This window comes from Mustela nivalis, assembly GCF_964662115.1.
Source record: "Mustela nivalis genome assembly, chromosome: 16".
Classification (NCBI taxonomy): domain Eukaryota; kingdom Metazoa; phylum Chordata; class Mammalia; order Carnivora; family Mustelidae; genus Mustela; species Mustela nivalis.
Window position 1 is genome coordinate 65,792,201 of NC_139035.1, and position 22,904 is coordinate 65,815,104.

Genomic DNA, 22,904 nt, shown 5'->3' on the forward strand with positions numbered 1-22,904 from the left:
AATAGGTCCACTCCAATATGTGTCTATAGTAAACAACTGGATGGCCACAGGTAAAACTGTTTCTCCTCACGATGTCAGAGACGGAACAAGGAGCTGTGAGGGTGTGAAGTCCCTCAGCCAAATGAGAGGACTTTTAACAAGGAGAGCACCAAACATCTCAACCATGACAAACATCAAGAAGAAAAAGAAGAAGAGAGCCTATAAATTTGACAAAAATTGAACACAGTTTTTATTGAGCACATATCCCATTGCAAGTGAGACACCTTACCAAGGAGAGGGGAAAAAAAGAATATATATATATAATGACATGGACTTTGCTCTCAAAAGACCTAACCATTAGAAGGGCAAAAGGAACCCAAGTAGGAACAAAAAGGGCTAAGGTTCAGGAATAGGAATAAGTTGTGAGAACTCTCACTTAGCAGGGACTTCTTCCCGTTGTAAATCAGGGAGAGTTCTGGAGGAACTGACATTTAATGCCTGATGCCCCATGGAGTTTCTTGGACTTTATTCTATCCAGAGTTAAATTTTGAATTTTAAAGTTCCAGAATCAGGCCCCAACAATGAACGTCACTAAATTATGTTTAGGGTATAGTGACAACTGATCATTAAGAAAAAAAAAAAAATGAAAGACTAAAGTTGCACATGGACAATTGCAAGGACATCACCGCTATGCTGGATTTAGGTAGGCTCTGGCTCCTGGGCTGCTGGGAGGTCACTCCAAAGGGAGGCCAGTGCACTGCGGTCTCCAGTGTGTTTTCCTGCAAGGAACAGAAGAGGAATCATTCTGTACCTGGAGGTGAGGACTGCTAGGGAGAAGGGCACTGGGACTAGGAGGGGTGAAAATCGACTAAAGTTGGGAAGACACATGGGAAAGAGCAAGAAGGTGGCTCCAGAGACTTACCAGCACTTCCAGAGCCACAACACCAGACCTGCCAGAAGCACCAGGGGCACTATCACGGCCAGGAATATCAAGCTCGTGGAGTGGGGATGCTCTGTGGATATGGTGACGAGAAGGCATCATTTCCATGAAACCAGATCGAAGTGTACCTCCTTCATCCTCTTAGCTCTTTTCATCTTCTACCTCACCAGCCACCCTTCCTCTCTCTTCTCCCATCCCTCCTCAGAGATGGACCCTTCACCAAACCCTCCACACGACCCACATCTGCAGGATCTTGACCCTCAGCTCTTCCATTTCTTGTCATTTTTGTTCAGGTGTCCTTAGATTCCCAAGTTTTTCACCAGGCTCCCCTGCTCTGCTTTAGCCCTACCTGCCCTTGTCCCATCTGGGTCCCAGCTCTTTCTCACCCCAGTAAAGGACCATGTCCTGGCCCCCTAGACTGCTGTGTCTCACTCTACATGACAGGCCAGCTGCCTCCTTGAGTTTCACATCCAAGGACACCTGAAGATACCATGTCCCATCAGCATGGGGCAGGATGTCGCCTCGCTGGGTGCCCTGTTGCTCCTGCTTGTCCCGCATCCACATCACCCACACAGGCTTTGGGTAGAAGCCGGAAACGTGGCACACCAGCAGGAGACGGCCAGGACCGGGACTGGGGCCAGTGGACAGCCAGGCTTCTGGCTTCACTGCAGGGAGAGGACAGGTATTCATAGACTGAGAGTGTAAAGCTTCACATCATTTCAGAAAGACACATCGCTCTACCTCTAGAAACCTTTCACCACTCTCCCTTCTCCCTCTTGACTTCTCACCCTGAATTTGAGGGAATGGTGCAAATGTATGAGTTCAGAGTAGAGAATTCATAGAGGGAGGGAGCAGTACTGACCTTGTCGCTGGAGATATGTCTTCCCTGCATTCAGGAGACCCAACAGGAGCCGGGGGCAGGTGTCACTGAGAAGCTTCTTTGTTATTTCATTGCTAACATGGTTCTGATTGAATAGTCTACAGACCTGTTGAGCCCTTCTTCCTCCTTTTGGAGATGGCCACCATGAGGTGTTCTGGAAACTCAAGTGGTCTGTTCCTTGATAAGCAATCTTCAGGAGGCATACTGATGCTTCTCCAAAGTGAGAATCACAGCTCATCACTGTCTGAACCTGAAAGGGATCTAGGCAAGAGAGACTGTGGGTTACAAAACAGGGACAGTAAAAGACGGAAAATGAGATGAATGGAATTCATGGAGGGAAGAAGTAGAGGGAGAAATTTAGGGGATTATAGGAAATCAAGGGACTATAGAGAAAGATTTGTTTGAGGAGTGGCTCAGACAGTGGAGAAATGGTGGTTGCTGGAGGCGGAGAGAGAGGTGAATGTTTGAGGAAGGAACAAACTTTGGAGGAGAGACATAAATGCGATGGGTCTAGAATAGGGAAGGCTTCAGCGGGAGAGCTAGGGTAAAAAACACCCTAGGATGAAGGGAGTGTAGTGGGTATAGGAAACACACAGAAAGGCATTGCTGATGTGACTGAATGGAGAGAAATGCACGGTTCAAGGAGTCAGTCACAGAGTGAGGGAGCTAGTGTGCTTTGTTGGATGCCAGGGAAAGGGGTGGTCACGGGAGACACACATGGGAGACAGGAGGGCACAGCCGACAGTCAATGAGAGGCGTGGGAAGTAGCGGAAGACATGAAGATTTTCAAAGATCAGGATCTGGATTCTACCTCCAGATGGATGTGATTTCATTTTATGGCAGAGAGAGGTAAGGTTCAGAAGCGAGTGGAGTTCATTTCCCACAGGAAAAAGGAACTCAAGGAGACACGAGTGCCTGTCACCTCCATCCCACCCAGAGGGATCTGAACTCACATTCAAGCCACCAATCGCTGATATGGTTACGACATGTTGAAATAGTTATAATGGAGTATCTGTAGAATATTTTTTCCATTTCTTTCAGTTCCTGATTGCTGAACTTGCCCTGGGACCATGGCTGCAGGTAGATGAAAGCACCGGTCTTGTTGTCCCAGGCATGAGTCTGCAGCTCATCCAGCCATGCTGAACCTTGATTTTGTGTCCAGGAATGGTTGTAAAACGATGTGGTCAGGATAATTCGGAAAGATACCAGCTCCTGGAAGGCTGTATCAAAAGAATGAAATAGGGAGGGGTAGGAGAGCATTGGGAAAGAGAAAGAATGGAGAAGAAGGTGCCAGGGAGAGGAACCAAGGTCTGAGGACTGGGAAGCCATAATTGTCTCAGGAAAGCAGGTTCTGCCCCAGAGCACTGAGCTACATACTTATCCTTCAGAAGAGGATGGGTCCCTGAGGTCAGGGATGCTCAGATGCACCGGACTGATACTCTTGACCCCGAGTATGACTGCACACAGAGAATGACACAAATGCACATATGTACACACACCCACACACGGAGATTATACATATGCACACACGTGCACATCTATGAGAAGAGATATACAGAGACACACCTCCACGTGTACACCCACAAACACACACAGAGGATGCACTTAGGCTCCTAAGCATATACACACATAATCAAATGTACACAAAGACATGGACACACACACACACACTCACTCACTCACACGTACAAAATTGCACCCATTGAGCAGGGTCAGAGTTCTCACCATCTTCACTGTCACCACCTGGGAGGAGAACCACTAACAACACAAGTTGCAGGAACAGCATTGTACTTGCAGATGTTCTTTCTCTCTCTTACAAAGTTGGTCTTTGGTGTTTGTTCTAACAAACCTACCCCACACACAGCCCTTTTCTTCTGACTTCCTTCACCACACACCAGCCTTCCCTGCGTCTCTGCGACATGCTAATGTGCTCCTCCCTCCAGCCTGGACACCTACTCAGATCTCACTTCCTCTCTTGGTCTGACCCTCCTCTCTGGCTTCTAGCTTCTCCCTGTCACCAGCTGCCATCCTTCTCCCTGTCCCCCAGTTCAGTTGCTACAGAATAAGTCCTGTGTGGCTTGAAAATGACCCTACATCTTGCGCCTTGCCTTCTCATCCAGACAGTAATCGATGAAAACACATGGCTCCCAGAATCCCACCCTGGGCCCTGTGACACCACCCTGCGTCGCACCCTCAGCACAGCTCATTCATATCTTTGACTTCTCATTGCTTGTGTGAAGAAGCTAAATCAACCAAGTAAATGTAAAAATCTGTTTGGTTTTATTAGTGATTCAAGAGTCAGGCAGCATCCCATCTGGCAGATAGAGGGGAGGTTTGAGGACTGTTGTAAATGGCAGGTTTTGTAGGAGGGAAGTTGGCAAAAGAGACAGAAGAGCTTCCCTTTAGGGAAGGTCACCTTCCCTTAACTGGGAGAGCAGGGAAGGGGCTTACCGTGTAGATGACTTCCTCTCCTTGGGGATGGAGAGGACACATGGGACAGAGTACCTCATTGATGCTGACCAGAGAATTCATTGACAGGTGAACATTTCTGAGAGAGATGGGAACTGTAGTTAGGTTAGGGATTCAGCAGTTTTGGAGGACTTGGCCTTGCCCCAGGTGCCGTTTAGGCAAATGGATTTCTTTTTAACAATTGCTCTACTTGCTTGTCCAGATACCCCCATGATTGCGAGTCTAACAGTCTCAGCAACCACCAATCTGCGATAATTCTTAGGGAAGAGCCACTATGATCACAGAAGCCACAGGACATTGAAACATCTGAAAAATATGCCCTCTGTCTAACTTACATTAATATATATTGACTCACCAAACAGTCACTTATCGCCTGCCTGGAGCCACGCACGGTGTTGCACTCATGAAAATACAGTGTTCACAGTGCAATCACCTTATGCAAGGAGTTTTAGTCTACTTGGGAAGTAAAACACATATACCAAGAACTATACCTTTTGGTGCACTGAGTTAGTTTTTTATTTTTTTTTTAATTCCACTGTAGTTAACATACCATGTTAATTAGTTTCTGGTGTACAATATAGTGATTTAACAATTCTATACAGGACTTAGTACTCATGAACATAAGTGTAATCTTAATCCTGTTCACCTGTTTCCCCCAACCCCCTACCAACCTCCCCTGTGGGAACTAGCAGCGCGTTCTCTATAGATAAGAGTCTGCTTCTCTGTTTTTTCTTTTCCACTTTGTTCTTTTCTTTTGTTTTTTGATCCCACCTATGAATGAGACCATGTAGTGTTTGTCTTTGTTCAACTGATTTATATGACTTACCGTCATGTTCTATAGCTCCATTCATGTGTTTGCAAATGGAGAGACCAGTTATCTTTATGTCTGAATAATATGCCATTGTGTGTAGATACCACATCTCTTCTCTTTATTCATCTATCTGTGGATGCTTGCGTTGTTTTCATATGTTGGCTACTTGGTAAATAATGCTGCAGTTTCTTTTCATATTAGTGTTTTCACATTTTGGGACAAATATCCAATAATGCAAAAAAAAAAAAAAATCCAGTAGTGAAATTGCTGGATCATACAATAATTCTGTTTTTAGTTTCTTGAGGAACTTCCACAATATTTTCCACAGTCACTGCACCAGTTTACATTCCTACCAACAGGGTACAAAGTTCTTTAGTCTCAACATCCTCCCCAAGACTTGATTCTTGTGTGTGTGTGTGTGTGTGTGTGTGTGTGTGTGTTAAATTGACCAACATGAGAGGCATGAGGTGATATTTCATTGTGATTTTGATTTGCATTTCCCTGATGATGAGTGATGCTGAACATCTTTTCATCTGTGTGTTGGACATCTGGATGTCATCTTTGGAGAAATGTCTATTCTTCATTCGGAAGACCTGTCCATTTTTTAATTGGATTATTTCCTTTCTTGAGTGTTGAGTTGTACAAGTTCCTTATATACTTTGCATACTAACCATTTACCACATATGCTATTAACAAATACCTACTCACATTCAATAGATTGTCTTTTAGTTTTGTTGCTTGTTTCCCTTGCTTTGCAGAAGCTTTTTATGCTGATGCAGTACAACAGTTTCTTTGTTTTGTTGGGGGTTTTTTGGTGTTTTTGTTTTTGTTTTTGTTTTTTGTTTTTGTTTTCTTGCTGAGGAGACAAATCTGGAAAAATGCTGCTATGGCTGATGTCAAAGAACTTAATACCTCTGCTCTCATACAGGATTTTTATGATTTTAGGACTCACATTTAGGTCCTTAATCCACTTTGAGTTAATTTTTTTCTATGATGTAGGAAATAGTCCAGTTTCTTTCTTTTGCACTTGTCTCTAATTTTCCCAACACCACGTGTTGAAGAGACGTTCTATTTCCCATTGCGTTTTCTTGTCTCCTTTGTCAGCTTTCAATTGACCATAAAATTGTGTGTTTGTTTCTAGGTTCTCTACTCTTTCATTGATGTATATGCCTTTTGTGTCAGTACCATACTGTTTTGATTACTACAGCTTTAGTATAACTTGAAATCGGAGGACATTGGGAGAAGGAGAGAAGTGAGTTGGGAGAAATCGAAGGGGGAGACAAAACATGAGAGTCTGTGGCCTCTGAGAAACAGACTGAGGGTTTTGGAGGGGAGTGCGGTGGGGGATGGGTGAGCCTGGTGGTAGGTATTAGGCAGGGCACGTATTGCATGGAGCACTGGGTGTGGTGCATAAACAATGACTCTTGGAACACTGAAAAATTAAGTTAGAAAAAAAGCACATGTATTCAGGGTTTGGGGATGGAATGTTCTGAATATATCATTTTGATCTAACCTAGTCCAATGTGTCATTCAAAGCCACTGTTTCCTTACTGATTTTCTGCTTGGATCCATCCATGTAAGTGGGGTGCTAAAGTCCCCTACTATCATTATATTACTATTGATTAGTCCTTTATGTATTTGGGTTCTCCCATGTTGGTTGTATAAATATTTATCATTGTATCTTTTTATGGCTCTTTCCTTTCATTGTGATGTACTGTCCTTCTTTGTCTCTTGTTAAGTCTATCTTCTAAAGTTTATTTTGTCTGAGACAAATATTATTACCATTTGCTTAATATATGCTTTTCCAACCCTTCACTTTGAATCTCCATGTGTCTTTACATCTGAAATGAGTCTCTTATTGGCAGCATTTAAATGTTACATCCATTTCTTCACCGTATGTCTTTTGACTGAAGCATTTAGTCCATTGCATTCAATCTAATTATTGATCAGTATATACTTATTGACATTTTATTACTTGTTTTGTTTTTGTAATTCTCTATTCTCCCATGGTGAATTGGCTTTCTTCAGTTACACACAGGGATTCTTCTCTCTTGATTTTTTGCATATGTATGACTAATTTTTAATTTGTTGTTATCATTCACTTTGAATATAAGAGCTTCCGTCTATAGCACTCATTATTAAGTCAAGGTCACTAAGTTTGAAATCATTCTTACTCATCCCCACACCCCAATTTTTTGAAATACAGTGCCATACTTTGCAACCTTTTATTTTGTGGGTCCCTTGACTGATTTTTATGTATTCATATATTATTCATATATTATTTTACTGCTTTTCTGCTTGCTTTTCCTTCCATCTTTCGTTTCCTTTGCACTCAGAGTCCCCTTTAACATATTTTGTGCTGAGTTAGTGTTCAGGAACTCCTTTCACATTAGTTTGTCTGGGAAACTCTTTATCTTTCCTTCTATGCTGAATGACAGTTTTGGTGGATAGAGTGTTCTTTGCTGTGGATATTTTTCCTTTTGGTACTTTGGATAGATCATGATAGATCATGCTGTAATCCTTCTGATCTATAATTTCTGCTAAAAAAATCAGCTGATGCCTCTATAGGTTTCCTTTGCATGTAATTTTCTTTTCTCTTGCTGGTTTTAAATTCTCTTTCATTGCTACTTTTTGTTATTTTAACTAATATGTATGATGGTATAAACCTTCTTGGATTGATTTTGTTAAGGGCTCACCGTGTCTCCCAAATCTAGATTTCTGTTTTCCTCACCAGTTTGCATATTTTCACCTATTATTTCTTCAAATAATTTTTTGCCCCCCCCCCTCCCTTTCTATCATTTATACTGCAAATATTTTTATGTTAGACGGGTTGCTGAGCTCCCTAAGTCTATTTTCTTCTGTACTTTTCCCCTCTCTCCTGTTCAAATTGATTGCTTTCCATACTCTCTCTTCTAGATCACTGATCTGTTCTTCTGTTCTTCTAGTCTCCTACTCATTCCATCTAGTGTATTTTTAATTTCTGGTATTAAGCTCTTCAACACTGATTGGTTCTTTTTTATGTTTTCTGTAAAGGACTAAGGTCCTTTACTCTTTTCTCAAGTCTAGAAAGCAACTTCGTGATCATTACTTTAAATTCTCTATCAGGCATATTATTTATCTCCTTTTCACCTAGCTCTTGGGCTGTGATTTAGTCCTGTTCTTTCTTTAAGGACATAATCCTCCATGTCCCCATTTTGTTTAAATCTCTGGTCTCTTTTTGTATGTTCGGAAATTAGCAACATCTTCTGCTCTTGAAAGTCACGTCCTTATGAAAAAGGTCTGTAATGTTCTTCAGGTGGTGTCCCCTGTTCACCAGAGCCTGACACTTTAGGGTTATGTCCTATGAGTGTTACATGTCTGTTGTGAAAGCTAATCCACTTTTTGCTTTGCCTGTGTTGTTTGGGTTTGGCCCCTGTGTTCTTAGTGGGTCATTCAGCTGCCTCCTTAGTCTTAAGTTGTGTCATATTAAATGTTTGCCAGGGGCAAAGTAGCACTGAACTATAGCTGCCCCTGTGAATTTTCATTGGTGGAAGGGCCCTGCATCAGAACAGATGTCTACCTAGCCCACTTGCAGAGCCTCAGTCAGAATGTTCTGTGTACTCATCTTTCCCTCTCCTCAGGGCAAGATTCACTTTGTAGTAGAGTGGTCCCTGTCAGGAATGCTTGGGCATTACCAGACTTGTGGCACCACTTTGGATGGGTTCCTACCAAGATTCGATTGGAGTGAGCAGAAGCTCAGAATAGCATGAGGGTGGGTGTCAAGGTGTTAGCAGAGTTTCCACAGGTCTGCTGTTGGAGCAGCCTGCACTCAATGGGATGCAGGCCGTCTGGCTTGGAGGAATAAGATCCACAGAAGCACACTGGGTCTGCATGCCCAGTGTTAACAGGGTTTGCACAGATCAGTTGTGGGAAGGGACCTGGCATTAAAGGTCTGGCTGGAGGGAATATGCCTGCAGGGGAACATGGGTTTGGGGCATGCTGCAAGCAAGTTAGTGAGTGTTGTCTCTACATGGGCTCCTACAGTGCCTGTGTGCTCACACTCCGGGGAGGAGGAGGGAAACGGCCCCTGACAGCATCTTTATTCCTGGAGGAGACCTCCAACAGTCTCTGTCCGTTTGGAGCACGCCATGAGATTAGGAAATAACTCTCCCTCCTGTAACCCCAGGTGTATTTCAAACTGTGGCTTCTATGCTGTAACTCGGTGAAACTGTATGTTATGCTACTGCTTTCAGAGTGTGGGGACTCAGTTTCCTCCTGACATCCAGCTCTCCCAGAGCCGAGCCTGCCAATTTTTTATGTTCCAGGTGTAAGCCCCATGGTTCATAAGGACTCCAGAAACCGTGATTTTCAAAACCAAATATTATGGGAATTCATCTTCCCCAGTAGGTTCCTTATCTGAATCTATTTCTATCCCTTCTTTGTGGCTGCTGTGTCCCTTCCATCTGTGGACACTGTGTGGGTCCCTTTACCTCTCTACCACACCTCCACCCATCCTGCCCTGTTCAATACGGTCTCTTCTCTACATTTATCTGTGGAAAGTTAGTTCTTCCAGTCTTCAGGTCAATATCTGGGTTATTTACACTGATATGGGTGTTATCTAGTTGGAAGAGGTGGATCTTGGGGTCTTTCTATAGCACCATTTTCCCCAGAACTTTGTGTGATGAGTTATATTATAAAGTACAAGCTCTGCCTAACAACATGACTACTTGAAATAATATTTTCTAAAAGTAACCCTTAACTAATATTTGCCCACTTGGAATTATGACTTCATTGGTTGCCTTTGGGTGATAGATATACATTCCTCTTAAAATGGATAACCAACATCCAAATGAGGGCCTGTAAAGTGGTAGGTGCTCTATGATTATTCTTGAAGGATTGAATAATTTGGTTTAAGCATCCAATTATTTTAAATATATAGATATCTACAACACTAAAATTTCTTAATCTTCAGAAAGCACTACTTATAACCCTATTTGATGGAATAGTCTTACACTATTTTCTATAGGGTACAAGCATATGTTAATAATCATGAAATTCACACAGAGAGTCCTACCAAAAATTTTCCATTACCTATAATAAGAAACCAGTGAGAATTTGTAGCAAATAGAATTAAGAGAGTGTTCTGGAATCAAGTCTCCAGATGCTTTTCTTACTGTTTCTGCTGGAATGTTTTATGCTTATCTTACATGAGCTGGCCTCTGCTGGACATGCTGACATTCTATTTCGATGATGTTCGTAACTCTCAAAGGCTCTTCAATATTTGTTTGTGCTTTATACACTCTGTATATATGTGTTTGGTTTATTTGCCTTGCTATTTCTCAGTTGACCAGTAAACAGAATTATACTCCGTCTAATGAAAGGAAGGAAATAATTTTTTAGAAAGTCAAGATTGGAACATAGAAATCAGAGGATCTACTCCTCTACTTAAGATTATGAAAAGCTGGATAATCAAAGTCATTTTTTAATGCATCACAAAACTGAAGTATCAGGGCAACTTTTTAACCTAAAATCTAAGGAAAGACAAACTCCTCCAAAGAAACAGGGTATCTGTAGAAGCCAATTTTAGGCAACCAACCTGAGCAATTGAAATTTGAATAAGGTAGAAGGGCCCAGAGTGTATCTTACTCTACCTCCCGGGTGAGTAAGAACAGGTGCATTAGGTTACCCACCTTAAAATATCCATAAGCTCTAGCTGAGCAATGGGTTACTTACCCCCAGACACAGGTACCAAAAAAGGAAAATTCCATATGTTCTAACACCTACTCAGCTTCTGCCTTAACTACAGCCCCCCATCACTGCTTCCTCCCAGAGAATCACTCCTTTGATGTCCTGCCCACAGTTCACAGACAGTGTATTCAATAAACTTCAATCTTCTTTGTTCAGTCTTTGGTGAATTCTTCCAGTACCTGCGTCACTGACCTCCACTACTTGGGTCAGCCCAGATTTGGGGGCCCTAAGGTGAAGATTTGGCTAACCCTGTGACTTCCCCAGATTCTCCAAGAATTTCTTGGGACTTTTCGTCAGTGGACAGATTCTAGTACTCCTTAAAGAACGGATGTCCTCTAGCCAAGGTTACTCCTTGGTAAAGATACAAAGCCCTAGGGAGAACCAGCCAGATCTCCCTTGCCCAAAGGATGAAGGATTTTTCCCTCTTGCCATCAGAGGGATCCTTCAGCACCTCTCCATTCTCTCTTTGCCCCTGGAAAGCTTACCTTTAGAATTTCCCAGATAACTGAAAATCTCTGGCCAACAGTGTTTCCCAGTGTGAACTGAATGTCTAAGAACAATCAGGTCAAGCTTCCAGGGAGAAGGACCCCTTTTCCTCTGCTCTCCCACTCTGTCCTCCTGAAGTCTCCATTCCCAATGTGTAGTACACTTGCCAGTGACAGTTTATACAGAGCAAATCCTCACACATTACAGACCTGTTGGGATGCTTTCCTGATGTTAGCTATCAGCCACCTTACTTCTTTCAGCTCCCACCCCTTTTTTTCCTCTGTTTTTATGGGTCCACTCACCACCTTGATCTACAGGCAGGATACATTCCTACATAAATGACTGGTGAGTCCTCACCCTCATTTTTTTGACCCTATTCAGTCAACTGTTGTCTGTCTCTCCCTGTTGCAGGGGTACCCCACCAGTAATTGTCATTGTTATTTGTCCTGGTGCTTTTAATGGAGGGACTCTGCATCACATTCAGTGACTCCATACACATCACGTTCTTTTTTGAGGTCAGTGGGGTATGCTGACTGAAATCACAACCAAGATTCAGGCCTCCATTCCCTTTGGCATGATGGCTTTTTTAGAATTGGCAGCTGGTCTTCCTCACTATGACACAAAACCTCTATTCCTTCAGACTCATCATGGGCTGCATTCTTAGAAACTGAATTAAAATTGACCCCCCAAGTCCCATGGAAACATCTCATCATTTTATGTAATGTTTCCTGTCCTCAATACAAACTTCCATATCAAGAGGGAAGACTACTCCATGGAACTCTTTCTTATAATATTATATTCAAGCTTAACCTTTATTCCAGAAATCCCCCAAAGGATTGGAAGTCTCAAATGTGTAGTCCTAATGACATTATTTCAAAACATTGGCCTTCACAAAAATTGTAGAATGTGTCTTGCCCATTTTCATAGGTGTCTGAGGCTGTCCACTTTTTAGATGATGCATTTTTTATTCCACCCCATCATCTTATCCCTTCCTCTGAACACCCAGAGGCTCCCTGATCCTCCTCACACCCTAACGGCCCCTGCTATTGCTGCCACCATGCCACCACCCAACCAAGGTCCCTTCTCCCCATCCCACACCCAGTCGGCACTAACTATGAGCCTAAGAATCTGACTTCTGTTTCTCCACAGAGAAAGTCATGTCCCTTTGTAAAGTAGAGAATGAGGATACAAGGGCCATTAGGGTCCATGTCCCTTTTCCAATGTCTGTTCTGTTCTAGATAGAAAAAATCTTGACTTCTTTAGCCAAGTTTCTTCCCATTTCACTAAGAAATTTGAGAGCCTCACGGTTGTTTTTGATCTCACCTTTCAAGACATTCACATCATCTTTACTATATTCTGCACAATTAGGAAAAAAAAAATACCCTTGTATATGGTCTTTGTCTCAGAACTGGGCTAATGAGTCCCACACCCATACCCATGAATGTGCTCTGGTGTGGCCCCAAAACCAATCCTAGTTGACATTATCAAGGATAATGTCAAGGATTATTATACCTAAAGCCTGGTATAATTATTTCAGATTACATGATACCTTGTTTAATTGAGGGTATAAAAACAGGGAATTATGCACAACTTAAAGAAACAACTCAAGGCTGAAATGAAAATCCTATGTGATTTCATTCTTCTTTAGCCAGGCCTGGGAAAGTACACCAACCTACATCCTGAAGGCCAGGAAGGCAGTGAAGTGCTTTATCATCCAGGGCTCCCTTGCTATCAAAAAAAAAAAAGTTTCAGAAGCTCAGTCAGGGACCTCAGAGCTTTGTTCCCACATTTCTATATATGGCTCAGGGTCTTCAATAACCAAGAGGTAGTCATGAATGCCAGAAGGGAACAGAGAGACAAGGGGCAGGCCCAATATGCCAATCATGACATCTGCCCAGGCGTGTCTAATGCCCCCTTTGTCAGGGCTTCACCTGTCATGGCAACAACTAGGGCATTGGAAATGGGACTGCCACTCCTTCCCATTAACAGGAAGTTCATCCCATCCCCAAAGCCTAAGCCCCAGCTGTTCCAGGTAATCACCAGCTTCAGGCCAAGGATACTCTGGACAATCTGCAGCTGCCCTTAGCTCTGTACAATGAGGAGCCCAGTGGAGGAAGGGTAGAAAATCTCTTCTCCTTTGACTGACAGGGTGCAAAGACTTCAGGCTCCCATATCCTCTGTCATTACAGCACAGCCTCAGGAAACGCTGGATGTGGCATGAGACATAACTGAAATTTCTACTGTATGTGGGAATCACTTATTCCACCCTTACCAAATACTCAGGCATCATCTTGCAGTCCTAGACTCCTCATCCACATAGATGGGTGCCCAAAGAGTGAGCATTTCACTACCTTTTTATTTCTTGGAGGGTTAAATACCTTTCCCCACTCCTTTCCTGTTTTACCTGACTGCCCAACTCCGTTACTTGGAGGGGAGATAGTGACAAAGTTACAAACTAATCTTTGTCTTTCTGAGACTGACCAACACTTGCTGGCATTTTTGTCCTCTGAGTCCTCCACCAAGTACGGCTGCAATCCAGTTGAAAATCAACACCTGTTATTCAGAGACTGGGAGGATGCACACCCAGAGGCCTAGAGGCCCATGAATCTGGACCATTGCCGATCTCCACTCTCCTGTATTCAATCATTCTAAGATATTATCTTAGAAAAACTCCCTAAATACTTTCCTCCCCAAACTCTTATGATTTCTCCTTCCCAATTCCAAGACTACATTCTCAACATTTTCCTACAATGTGAACTCTCAGAATGTACCTGGTCAGAAATTGTAATGCACCTGGGGCTCCCCCATTTCCCCACCTTGGTGTCCTGTTTTCACAATACAATCATTAGCTGTTTTAGAATTATCCTTGTCCTTCTCATCTAAAAGTTCTTTGGCTTCCTTCCTCCAGGACTGTGAAATATAAGGATGGTTTTCCTGGGGTGAAACCTGGCAATGGCTCTCTTGGCTACTTCCTTTCTTAGGACCCCAGTCCTCAACACCCCTACTCCTAATTATTGGCCTCCGTTTATTTAGTCCCTTTGTTAAACTTGTCTCTTCTAGAATCCAGCAGTTCCATATATGAATAAAATAGTTCAATAGAGTTTGAAGCCTATATTGTCAAGGGGTCCCTTCCCCTTAATCCTGCAGACCAGGCCATCAAAGAATTTCACTCAAATCACCTATCAGCATTTTAATATAACTCTATGCTCTTGTCTATAACTGCATAGAAAACCTGATGGACTGAGTTCAGTGGGGACCCCTCTATGCTGTCCTCATTCAGAAGGAAGAAGCAACTGCAGATGACACCTCTGTGCAAATGCCAAAGATTTGTCACTGTCAATATTGGGGGGAATGTAGAGGCCACTAGAAGGCAATCATCTTGAATGAAGAAATCTGAGTCAGGAAAAAGGACCCAGAGTGACCACCCACCCCCAGCTGAATATAAACAGGTCCATTAGACAAATCACCTCAAAATATGTTTAGGCCTACAACCGGACACAGGTACCAATGAAGGAAATTCCATATGCTTATGTTCCTCCTTAACCAAGGCCCCTATCACTGCCTCCTGGAAGACAGTATTTCCCTCCTGTTCTGCCTGCAGGCCCCTTGCAGTATATTCAATAAAGTTCTTTCTCCTTTTCTCTATTTTGGGTAAATTCTTCCCCCACCTGAAATACCATCCTTTACCTGATCAGGTTAATGAGGGAGCAGAAGGCAAGCTGAAGACAAAGCACATGCTGACACCCTGCAACCACTCCTCCCCCCCCCACACACACACAATCCTGGGGGAATATGTGAGACATTCATTCAGGAAGCTCCCAAATGTCTTAATTTTAATGCCTTGCTAGAGAGATAAACAGCCTTAACTTGATAATGGCAAGGCCTCCAGTATCCTGGGAGTCTTTAACATATGAAAACCCTTTTGAAACCTCCCTTTTCATTACCTCCTCCAACTCCCAAGTACATATGTAATTAGCCACTCCTCACAACCCCTGGGCAGCAGTTCTTTCTGCCTACAGGTCCTGTCCCCAGGCCTTAATAAAACCACCATTTTGCACTAAAGACATCTCAAGAATTCTTTCTTGGTCCTCACCTCTGGACCTTACCCCACAGAACCTCACCTATATTCTAAAATAACATCAAAATCACCCCACAGTGTTGTAACCAAGTTCTCGCATCTAAGAGACCACCAAGGAGTCAACACCGATGCAATCACACGAGGGTTTATTCCACAAGCTTAAGCTTGGGCCCAAGTACACCAGACACAGTGGAGTAGGGACTTGGACCTCGAACTTAGTTAAGGCAGGGGTATTTATGGGTCGTTACAAGAGGCTGGGCGGGGGAGGAGAGAAAATTTACAAAAACAGGGTAGGAGTCTCTGGAACCAAAGCATGGTGGGACTTCCTGGAACTAAAGTAAAGTAGGGGATAGTTCAGCCCTTAGGCATAGGGGTCTGAGATACCTGTACTATGCTAAGGTTATGCTAAAGTTAAACCTGAGGTGGGATGGCCTTCATTTTTTTCAGCCTCCACACACAGTATGCAAACTCTTGCTTGCTTAGGACAGATGCCTGATGCTTTACAGCCAGAAAGAAGAATCGCACTGATTGTTAACAAGTTGCTAGCATGAGTACCAGGAGTCCCTGATAGTCACAGACTAAGGAAATTCTTCGTATGTCCAGGCTTTTTCCCACTGACCTCACCAGGAGCTCCTGATAGGCTGGAACCCAGGATACAGACCAGGGGAATGCTTTATTGTGGTGTATGCTTGAGGTTTGAGAGGACCTGCTGCCTGAGAAAGGCAGAAAGCCACCATCTCCCACACAGAAAGAAGCCTTAACCAGGTGTAGGAAGAGCAGGGAACCAGGTGTGGGAAGGACAGGGAACCTGCCTCGGGACACAGGTGAAGCCACACTGCAGCTGGAGGAAAGGGCCAGTGGGGTAAGAACAGTACCACATCCTGTCCTAGACTAAAAGGTTCCATCTACTAAGGGAAAAGGAAGACCCAATTGGGATTAGAAGACCCAATCCCTGTCCTAGACTAAAAGGTTCCATCTACTAAGGGAAAGGGAAGACCCAATTGGGATTAGAAGACCCAATCCCAAAACTGAAAGAGCAGCTGACTGAGAATGAGACAGGATCAGAATGGAGATAGTGACCCATGCTCTGTCCCAAGCAGGCTAGCCATCAGGATACCAAAAGTATCTCTGCTGGTGGAGTGGCAAGTGTCTGAAGATATATCCCCATGAGGCTCTTCCCCTTAGAAAAAGAAAATCACAGGCCCAGAATTGTGTCGCTTAGACCCAGTTCCCACACTGGGGCTTCACACTGAGGCTTCAATCCCAGTCTAATTACAATATCAACCACTGCTGATGAAGTCCCAGAACCTAAGTCAGGTTCGGTGGGGTGAGGAGGTTCGGAGCCATGGAGGGGAGCGGATGAAGGGGGGGGGGTGCAAGGTGCCAGCTCTTGCTTTGTCCTCAGCCAGCCTCCTGCTCCCTCATCACTGCCACCCCCACCCTCCACCCCTGCCCAGAAATGTAGACTTAACTAGTCATGCAGGAAATTTTTCTTTCCATCAGAGCCAGTGAAGTCTGTCTGCTGGGACCTCTCTGTCCCTTAAAAGCAGATGAAGTCATGAATATGAAAAATCCCTTGATTTTTCTCCCAAGAAAATAGACCTGTCCCTGGAACAATCTTCCTCTTTTGCTACTAACTCTCTGGCCCCACCCTCCCTCTACAAAAACCTATATCACAAGACTGTAATCTCCAAGACAGTATGGTAAAAAAAGACACACCAAGCAGTGGAACAGAAAGGAGAACCCAGTAATGAATCCTAAACTCTGTGGTCAACTGGCTACATCAAAGCATAAAAGAATGTCCAATGGAAAAAGACAATCTCTTCAACAAATGGTGTTGAGAAAATTGGACAGCCACATGAAGAAGAATGAAACTGGACCACTTTCTTACACCACACACAAAAAATAGGCTCAAAATGGATGAAAGACCTAAATGTGAGACAGGAATCCATGAAAATCCTAGAGGAGAACATAAGCAGCAACTTCTGTGACCTCAACTGCAGCAATTTCTTGTTAGACAAGAAATCAAGGCAAGGGAAATAAAGGCAAAAATGAGCTACTCAGACTTCATCAAGATAAAACGCTTTTGCACAGCAAAGGAAACAGCTGACAAAACTAAAAGGCAGCCAACAGAATGGGAGAAGATATTTGCAAATGACATATCAGATAAAGGGCTAGTATCCAAGATCTATAAAGAACTTATCAAACTCAACACCCAAAACACCCAAAAAACAAATAATTCAGTCAGTAAGTGGGCAGAAGACATGAACAGATATTTCTCCAAAGAAGACATACAAGTGGCCAACAGACACATGAAAAAAAAAAAGTGCTCCACATCACTCAGCATCAGGGAAATACAAATCAAAACCACAATGAGATACCACCTCACACCAGTCAGAATGGCTAAAATTAACAAGCCGAGAAAAAACAAATGTTGGCAAGGATGTGGAGAAAGGGGAATCCTCTTACACTGTTGGTGGGAATGCGAGCTGGTGCAGCCACTCTGGAAAACAGCGTGGAAGATCCTCAAAAACTTAAAAAGAGCTATCCTAAGTCCTAGCAATTGCACAACTACATATTTACCTCAAAGATAGAAATGTAGTAAACTGAAGGAGCATCCACATCCCAATGCTTTTAGCAGCAATATCCACAATAGATAAAATATGGAAAGAGCCCATATGTCCACTAACAGATGAATGGATAAAGAAGATTATCTCTCTATATATAATAATTGTAGAGTTTTTCCAGGGAGATAAACACAACACCAGGCAAAGTGGGTGCAAGGCAAGATTTATTAAAAAACACTCTCCAGCAAAGTTTTAGAGCTCAGGAGAAGGGGAGCCAGGAAAGTTGCCCTGGGAGGAGGTGGGCACCCTCGGGTGAGGTTCCGTGACTCTGGAAAGCAGAGTGGCGGAAGTTGCACCCAAGGCAGGGAGGAGGGGGCTTTTAAGGCATCTTGGGGGAAGCTCAGGGGTCTTTTGGCAAGTTTCCCTTATTCGGATACCTCGCCTGCTCCTCAGGGTTCCATTGGTCCACGGGAGCCCCGGGTGGGAGGGTTTTCAGATTCCTGCTTGGGTCTTTGTTCTCCTATCTGAGCTCGGGTTTTGTGGCAGGAACTTTCACCATCTTAAGTAGCCCTTTCTGCCAGCCCAACAATAATACTCAACCATCAAAAAATGAAATCTTGCCATTTGCAATAATGTAGATGGAACTAGAGAGTATTATGCTAAGTGAAATAATTCAATCAAAGATAGAATTATCCCGTGATTTCACTCATATGTGGAATTTAATAAACAAAACAGAGGAGTATAGGGGAAGGGAGGGAAAATAAAGCAAGACAAAAATCAGAGAAGGAGACAAACCACACAAGACTTTTAGTCATATGAAACAAACTGAGGGTTGCTGGAGGGGAGGGAGGTATGATGATGGGTTAACTGAGTGACGGGCATTGTATGTAAGGGATGAATCACTATACTCGACCTCTGAAACTAATAACACACTGTATATTAATTAATTGAATTTAAAAAAAAAAAAAAAAAAGAACAAGGAAAGTGTGAAGACCTTGGCCAAATGAGAACACTTTTACAAAAGGAGCATCAGACATCTCAACTACTACCTACCGGTCAAGAAACAAAAGAAAAAGAAAAACATGTAAACATGGCATAAATTTTCCCAGATTTTTATTCCATGAAGGTGAGACTGCAGGCCAAGATACAAATATTAAAAAGACATGGAGTTTGCTCTCAAAAAGTCCAAGAACTATAAGGGGAAAAGAAATGTAACTGGGGACAAAAAGGACTGGGAGACAAGAATATATTAACCAGGGACGCCTGGGTGGCTCAGTTGGTTAAGCAGCTGCCTTCGGCTCAGGTCATGATCCCAGCGTCCTGGGATCGAGTCCCACATCGGGCTCCTTGTTCAGCGGGGAGCCTGCTTCTCCCTCTGCCTCTGCCTGCCATTCTGTCTGCCTGTGCTCACTCTCTCCCCCCCTCTCTCTCTCTGATAAATAAATAAAAAAAAAGATTAAAAAAAAAAAAAGAATATATTAACCAAAGTGCAGGTTAAAGTGGTAGAAATTCTCACCAGCAGAGGCTGTTAACACTTAGAATCAAGGAAGTCTCACTGGAGGAAGTGACATCTGATTCTTGTGACCCATGGACTTTGCTGGGACTTCATTTACTCTGACTTAAACATTGAAATTTATGTTCCAGAACAAATTCAGAACAACAAATCCTGTTATAATACTTTAATAATATTGATAATTGATCATTAAACAGTCATGAAAGACAAAAGTTGCTCGCAGAAATTTGCAAGGACTTCACTGCTGATCTGGGTTTATGTAAGTACTGGAGACTGGGCTGCTGAATTCTCACTCCAAAGTGAAACCAGTGCATGGATGCCTCCAGCGTGTTTTCCTGGGAGGAACAGAGGAGTTACTTTGCAGTAGGTGAAGGTGAGGACTGCAGGAGGCAAGAGAAGGGGAAGGAACTGCATTGGAAGCAGGAGGGCTGAGGACAGAATGAAAGGCGGGGGACACATAGGAAAGAGCAGGACGGTGGCTCCAGAGACTTACCAGCGCTTCCAGAGCCAAAGTGCAAGACCTGCCAGAAGCACCAGAGGCACTATCACAGCCAGGAAGACCAAGCCCACGGAGTGGGGCTTCTCTGTGGGTTTGATATACAGAAGTTGTTATTTCCCATCTACCCGGGTTGAACTGCACCTCCCTGGTGCTCCTTGCTCATGTCAGCTTCTGCTTCACCAACCATCCTTCCTTCCTTCACTTCTTCCATCCCTCCTCAGAGATAGGCCCTTCACCAACCCTCCGAATCCTCCCACTCCTGCAGGACCTTCACCCTCAGTTGGTGGATTACACTGATTTTATGTCCTTCTTAATCTGGAGTCCCTAATTTCCCAAAATTTTTAACAAGATCTCCAGTTGTGCTGAAGGACCACACATTCCCTTTCCCAGGCAGACCCGCATTCTTTCTCACCCCAGTAGAGGACGATGTCCTGGCCTCCTAGACTGCTGTGTCTTACCCAGCATGACAGGCCAGCAGCCTCCCTGGATTTCACATCCAAGGACACCTGAAGATACCACGTCCCATCAGCATGGGGCAGAACGTCACCTCGCTGGGTGCCCTGTTGTTCCTGCTCACCACGCATCCACATCACCCACACAGGCTTTGGGTAGAACCCAGAGACGTGGCACACCAGCAGGAGACGGCCAGGACCTGGACTGGGGCCAGTGGACAGCCAGGCTTCTGGTCTCACTGCAGACACAGGACAGGTATTCACAGACTGAGAGGGTAGATCTTCACACCACTATAGATAGACATATGTTTCCACTTCTAGAAAATTTTCACCATCCTCCCTTCTCCCTCATGTCTCCATCTTATCCTTAATTTAAAAGAAACATTGCAAATATATGATTGCAGGATAGAGACTTATGGAGGGAGGGAGCAGGACTGACCTTGTCGCTGTAGATCTGCATTCCCTGCATCAAGAAGACCCAACAGGAACCGGGGACAGGTGTCACTGAGGTGCCTGTGTAGTCTTAAGTTGATCATATGGTACTGACTGAACAATTTGCAGACCTTCTGAGCCTGAATTCCTCCCTTTGGAGATGGTGACCATGACATGTTCTGGAAACTCACTAGATCTGATCCTTGATAAGCAATCCGCAAGTAGCCTACTGAAGGTTCCCCAAATTGCAGGCCACAAACTTTTGCCATCTGTAGCTGAAGGGGATCTGGGAAGAGATGCCATGAGTGACAAGACAGGAGAGTGAAAGAAATAAAATAAGTAGAAGCCAAGGATGGTGGAAGCAGTAGAGAGAAGTTAAGGGTATTGAAGGGAATGCAGTAACATTTGGTTTGAGGGGAGGCTCACACACAGAGGAAGTAGTGGTCACTGGAGGAGGAAGAGGTGAATGATTTTAGAAGGAGCAAATGTTGGAGGAGGGACATGAAGGGTGTGGGCAGATAATAAGGAAAGTGTCAGTGGGAAAACTGGAGTAAAAACTATCTAGGGTGAAGGAAATGCAGGGGATGCAGAGGACACATAGACATCAGTGATGGGATCAAATGGGGAGAAAAGCACACAGTTCAAGAAGTCAGTCTCAGAGTGAGGGAGCAGAGGGTGCCTGGTTGGAGGCCAGGGAGAGTAGTGGTAGTAGGAGACAAAAGTGTGAGACAGGAAAGCACAGCCTGTGGTCAATGAGAGGAGTGGGAGAGAGCAGAAGACGTAAACCTTTTCAATAATCAGGGTCTGGCTTCTACATCTTGCTTCAGTTTTATGAGGGGAAGATAAGAAGTTCAGAAACCAGTGGAGGCTCCCCACCCCCATGAAGAATAAGTAACTCAAGGAGATACATGTACACCTGCCACCCCATCCCACCCCTGAGCGAAATGAACTCACATTCAAGCTGCCATTCACTGAAATGATCCTTAAATATCAGAGGAAATCTAATGGAGAACGTATGGAGTGCCTTTTCCTGTTCCATCATCTCTTCCTTGCTGAAGTTGCCCTTGGACCAAGGCCACAGGAAAATGAGGGCCCCAGTCTTGCTATTCCAGCCGATAGTCTGCAGCTCACCCAGCCAAGCAGAGGCCCGATTTTGTGTCCAGGAATGGTTGTAGAGGGATGATATCATGATGACTCGAAAGGAGTTTGGATCTTGGAAGTCTGTGGGAAAATTACAGATAAACTTTGGAAGTGGGGAGTGTTGGGAAGGAGAGAGAATGGAGAAGAAGGTGGGAGGAAGAGGAACCAAAATCTGGAGGCCAGAGAAGCCATAGTTTTCTCAGGAGATATGCGCTGCCCCAGAGCCCTGAGCCTCAAACCCATACTTCACAAGAGCACAGAGCCCTGGGGCTGGGATGCTCAGGAAATAATCAGGCCAACACTCTTGTCCCAGAGTATGTGCTGGGGAATGCATTCCACAAGTGCACATATGCACATGTACACAAACACACACCCATACAAACTTATACATATTTATACACTCACACAAATGAATACACAGATATACACATATGAACAAGTATAAAGACAAAGGACACAAGTACAATCATGCAAGGACATGTGCACACATCACACACACACACAGACTGGCACACTTGCATCCACAGGGCAAGGCCAGAGTTCTCACCATCTTCACTGTCACCATCTGGGAGGAGAACCACCAGCAACACAAGTTGCAGGAACAGCATTGTATTTGCAGATGTTCTTTCTGTCTCTTACAAAGTCGGTCTTTGACGGTTGTTCTAACAAACCTGCCCCACACATAGCCCTCTCTTCTGACTTCCTTCTCCACACACAAGCCTTCCCTGATTGTCTGCAACAATGCAAATGCTTCCCTTCCTCAACCCTGGATGCCTATTCAGACTCTCACTTCTCCTCCTGGTCAGACCCTCCTCTCTGGTTTCCAGCTTCTCCTTGTCGCCAGCTTCTCCCTTGTTCCCTGTCTCCTGATTTAGTTGCAAGAGAATGAGTCATGTGTGGCATGGAAAAGTGACCTCACCTATCCTGCTTT

At 44.0% G+C, this 22,904-nt stretch overlaps 2 protein-coding genes across 3 annotated transcripts; both read right to left on the reverse strand.

Annotated features, from left to right (window-relative positions):
- Nucleotides 1-488: 488 nt before the first annotated feature.
- Nucleotides 489-22,620, reverse strand: LOC309850020 (T-cell surface glycoprotein CD1a-like). 2 transcript variants are annotated; one of them, XM_082703128.1, is made up of 6 exons: nt 22,521-22,620; nt 2,753-3,019; nt 1,782-2,060; nt 1,306-1,584; nt 902-992; nt 489-758 (listed from the first exon to the last, which is right to left on the reverse strand). In XM_082703128.1, exons 1-6 carry the CDS (start codon nt 22,579-22,581, stop codon nt 713-715), a joined length of 1,023 nt encoding a protein of 340 aa, XP_082559254.1. In that variant the 5' UTR covers nt 22,582-22,620; the 3' UTR covers nt 489-712. The 2 variants fall into 2 exon arrangements, with proteins under 2 accessions (XP_082559254.1, XP_082559253.1); XM_082703127.1 differs by lacking the exon at nt 22,521-22,620 and adding an exon at nt 3,525-3,716.
- LOC309849547 (T-cell surface glycoprotein CD1a-like) lies at nt 19,719-21,102 on the reverse strand (the record flags this gene model as incomplete). The annotated part of the gene is made up of 4 exons (XM_082702194.1): nt 19,719-19,785; nt 19,944-20,034; nt 20,362-20,640; nt 20,841-21,102. The coding sequence occupies 4 exons, from the start codon at nt 21,100-21,102 to the stop codon at nt 19,740-19,742; spliced, it is 678 nt and encodes a 225-aa protein (XP_082558320.1). The 3' UTR covers nt 19,719-19,739.
- Nucleotides 22,621-22,904: the final 284 nt, after the last annotated feature.

Coding starts and splice junctions, on each gene's coding strand:
- LOC309850020 (XM_082703128.1), bottom strand. CDS start 22,581: ATGCTGTTCCTGCAACTTGTGTTGCTGGTGGTTCTCCTCCCAGATGGT. Junction 1,585..1,781: donor GACATATCTCCAGCGACAAG/GTCAGTACTGCT, acceptor CTCTCCCTGCAG/TGAAGCCAGAAGCCTGGCTG. Junction 993..1,305: donor GGACATGGTCCTTTACTGGG/GTGAGAAAGAGC, acceptor CCATATCCACAG/AGCATCCCCACTCCACGAGC.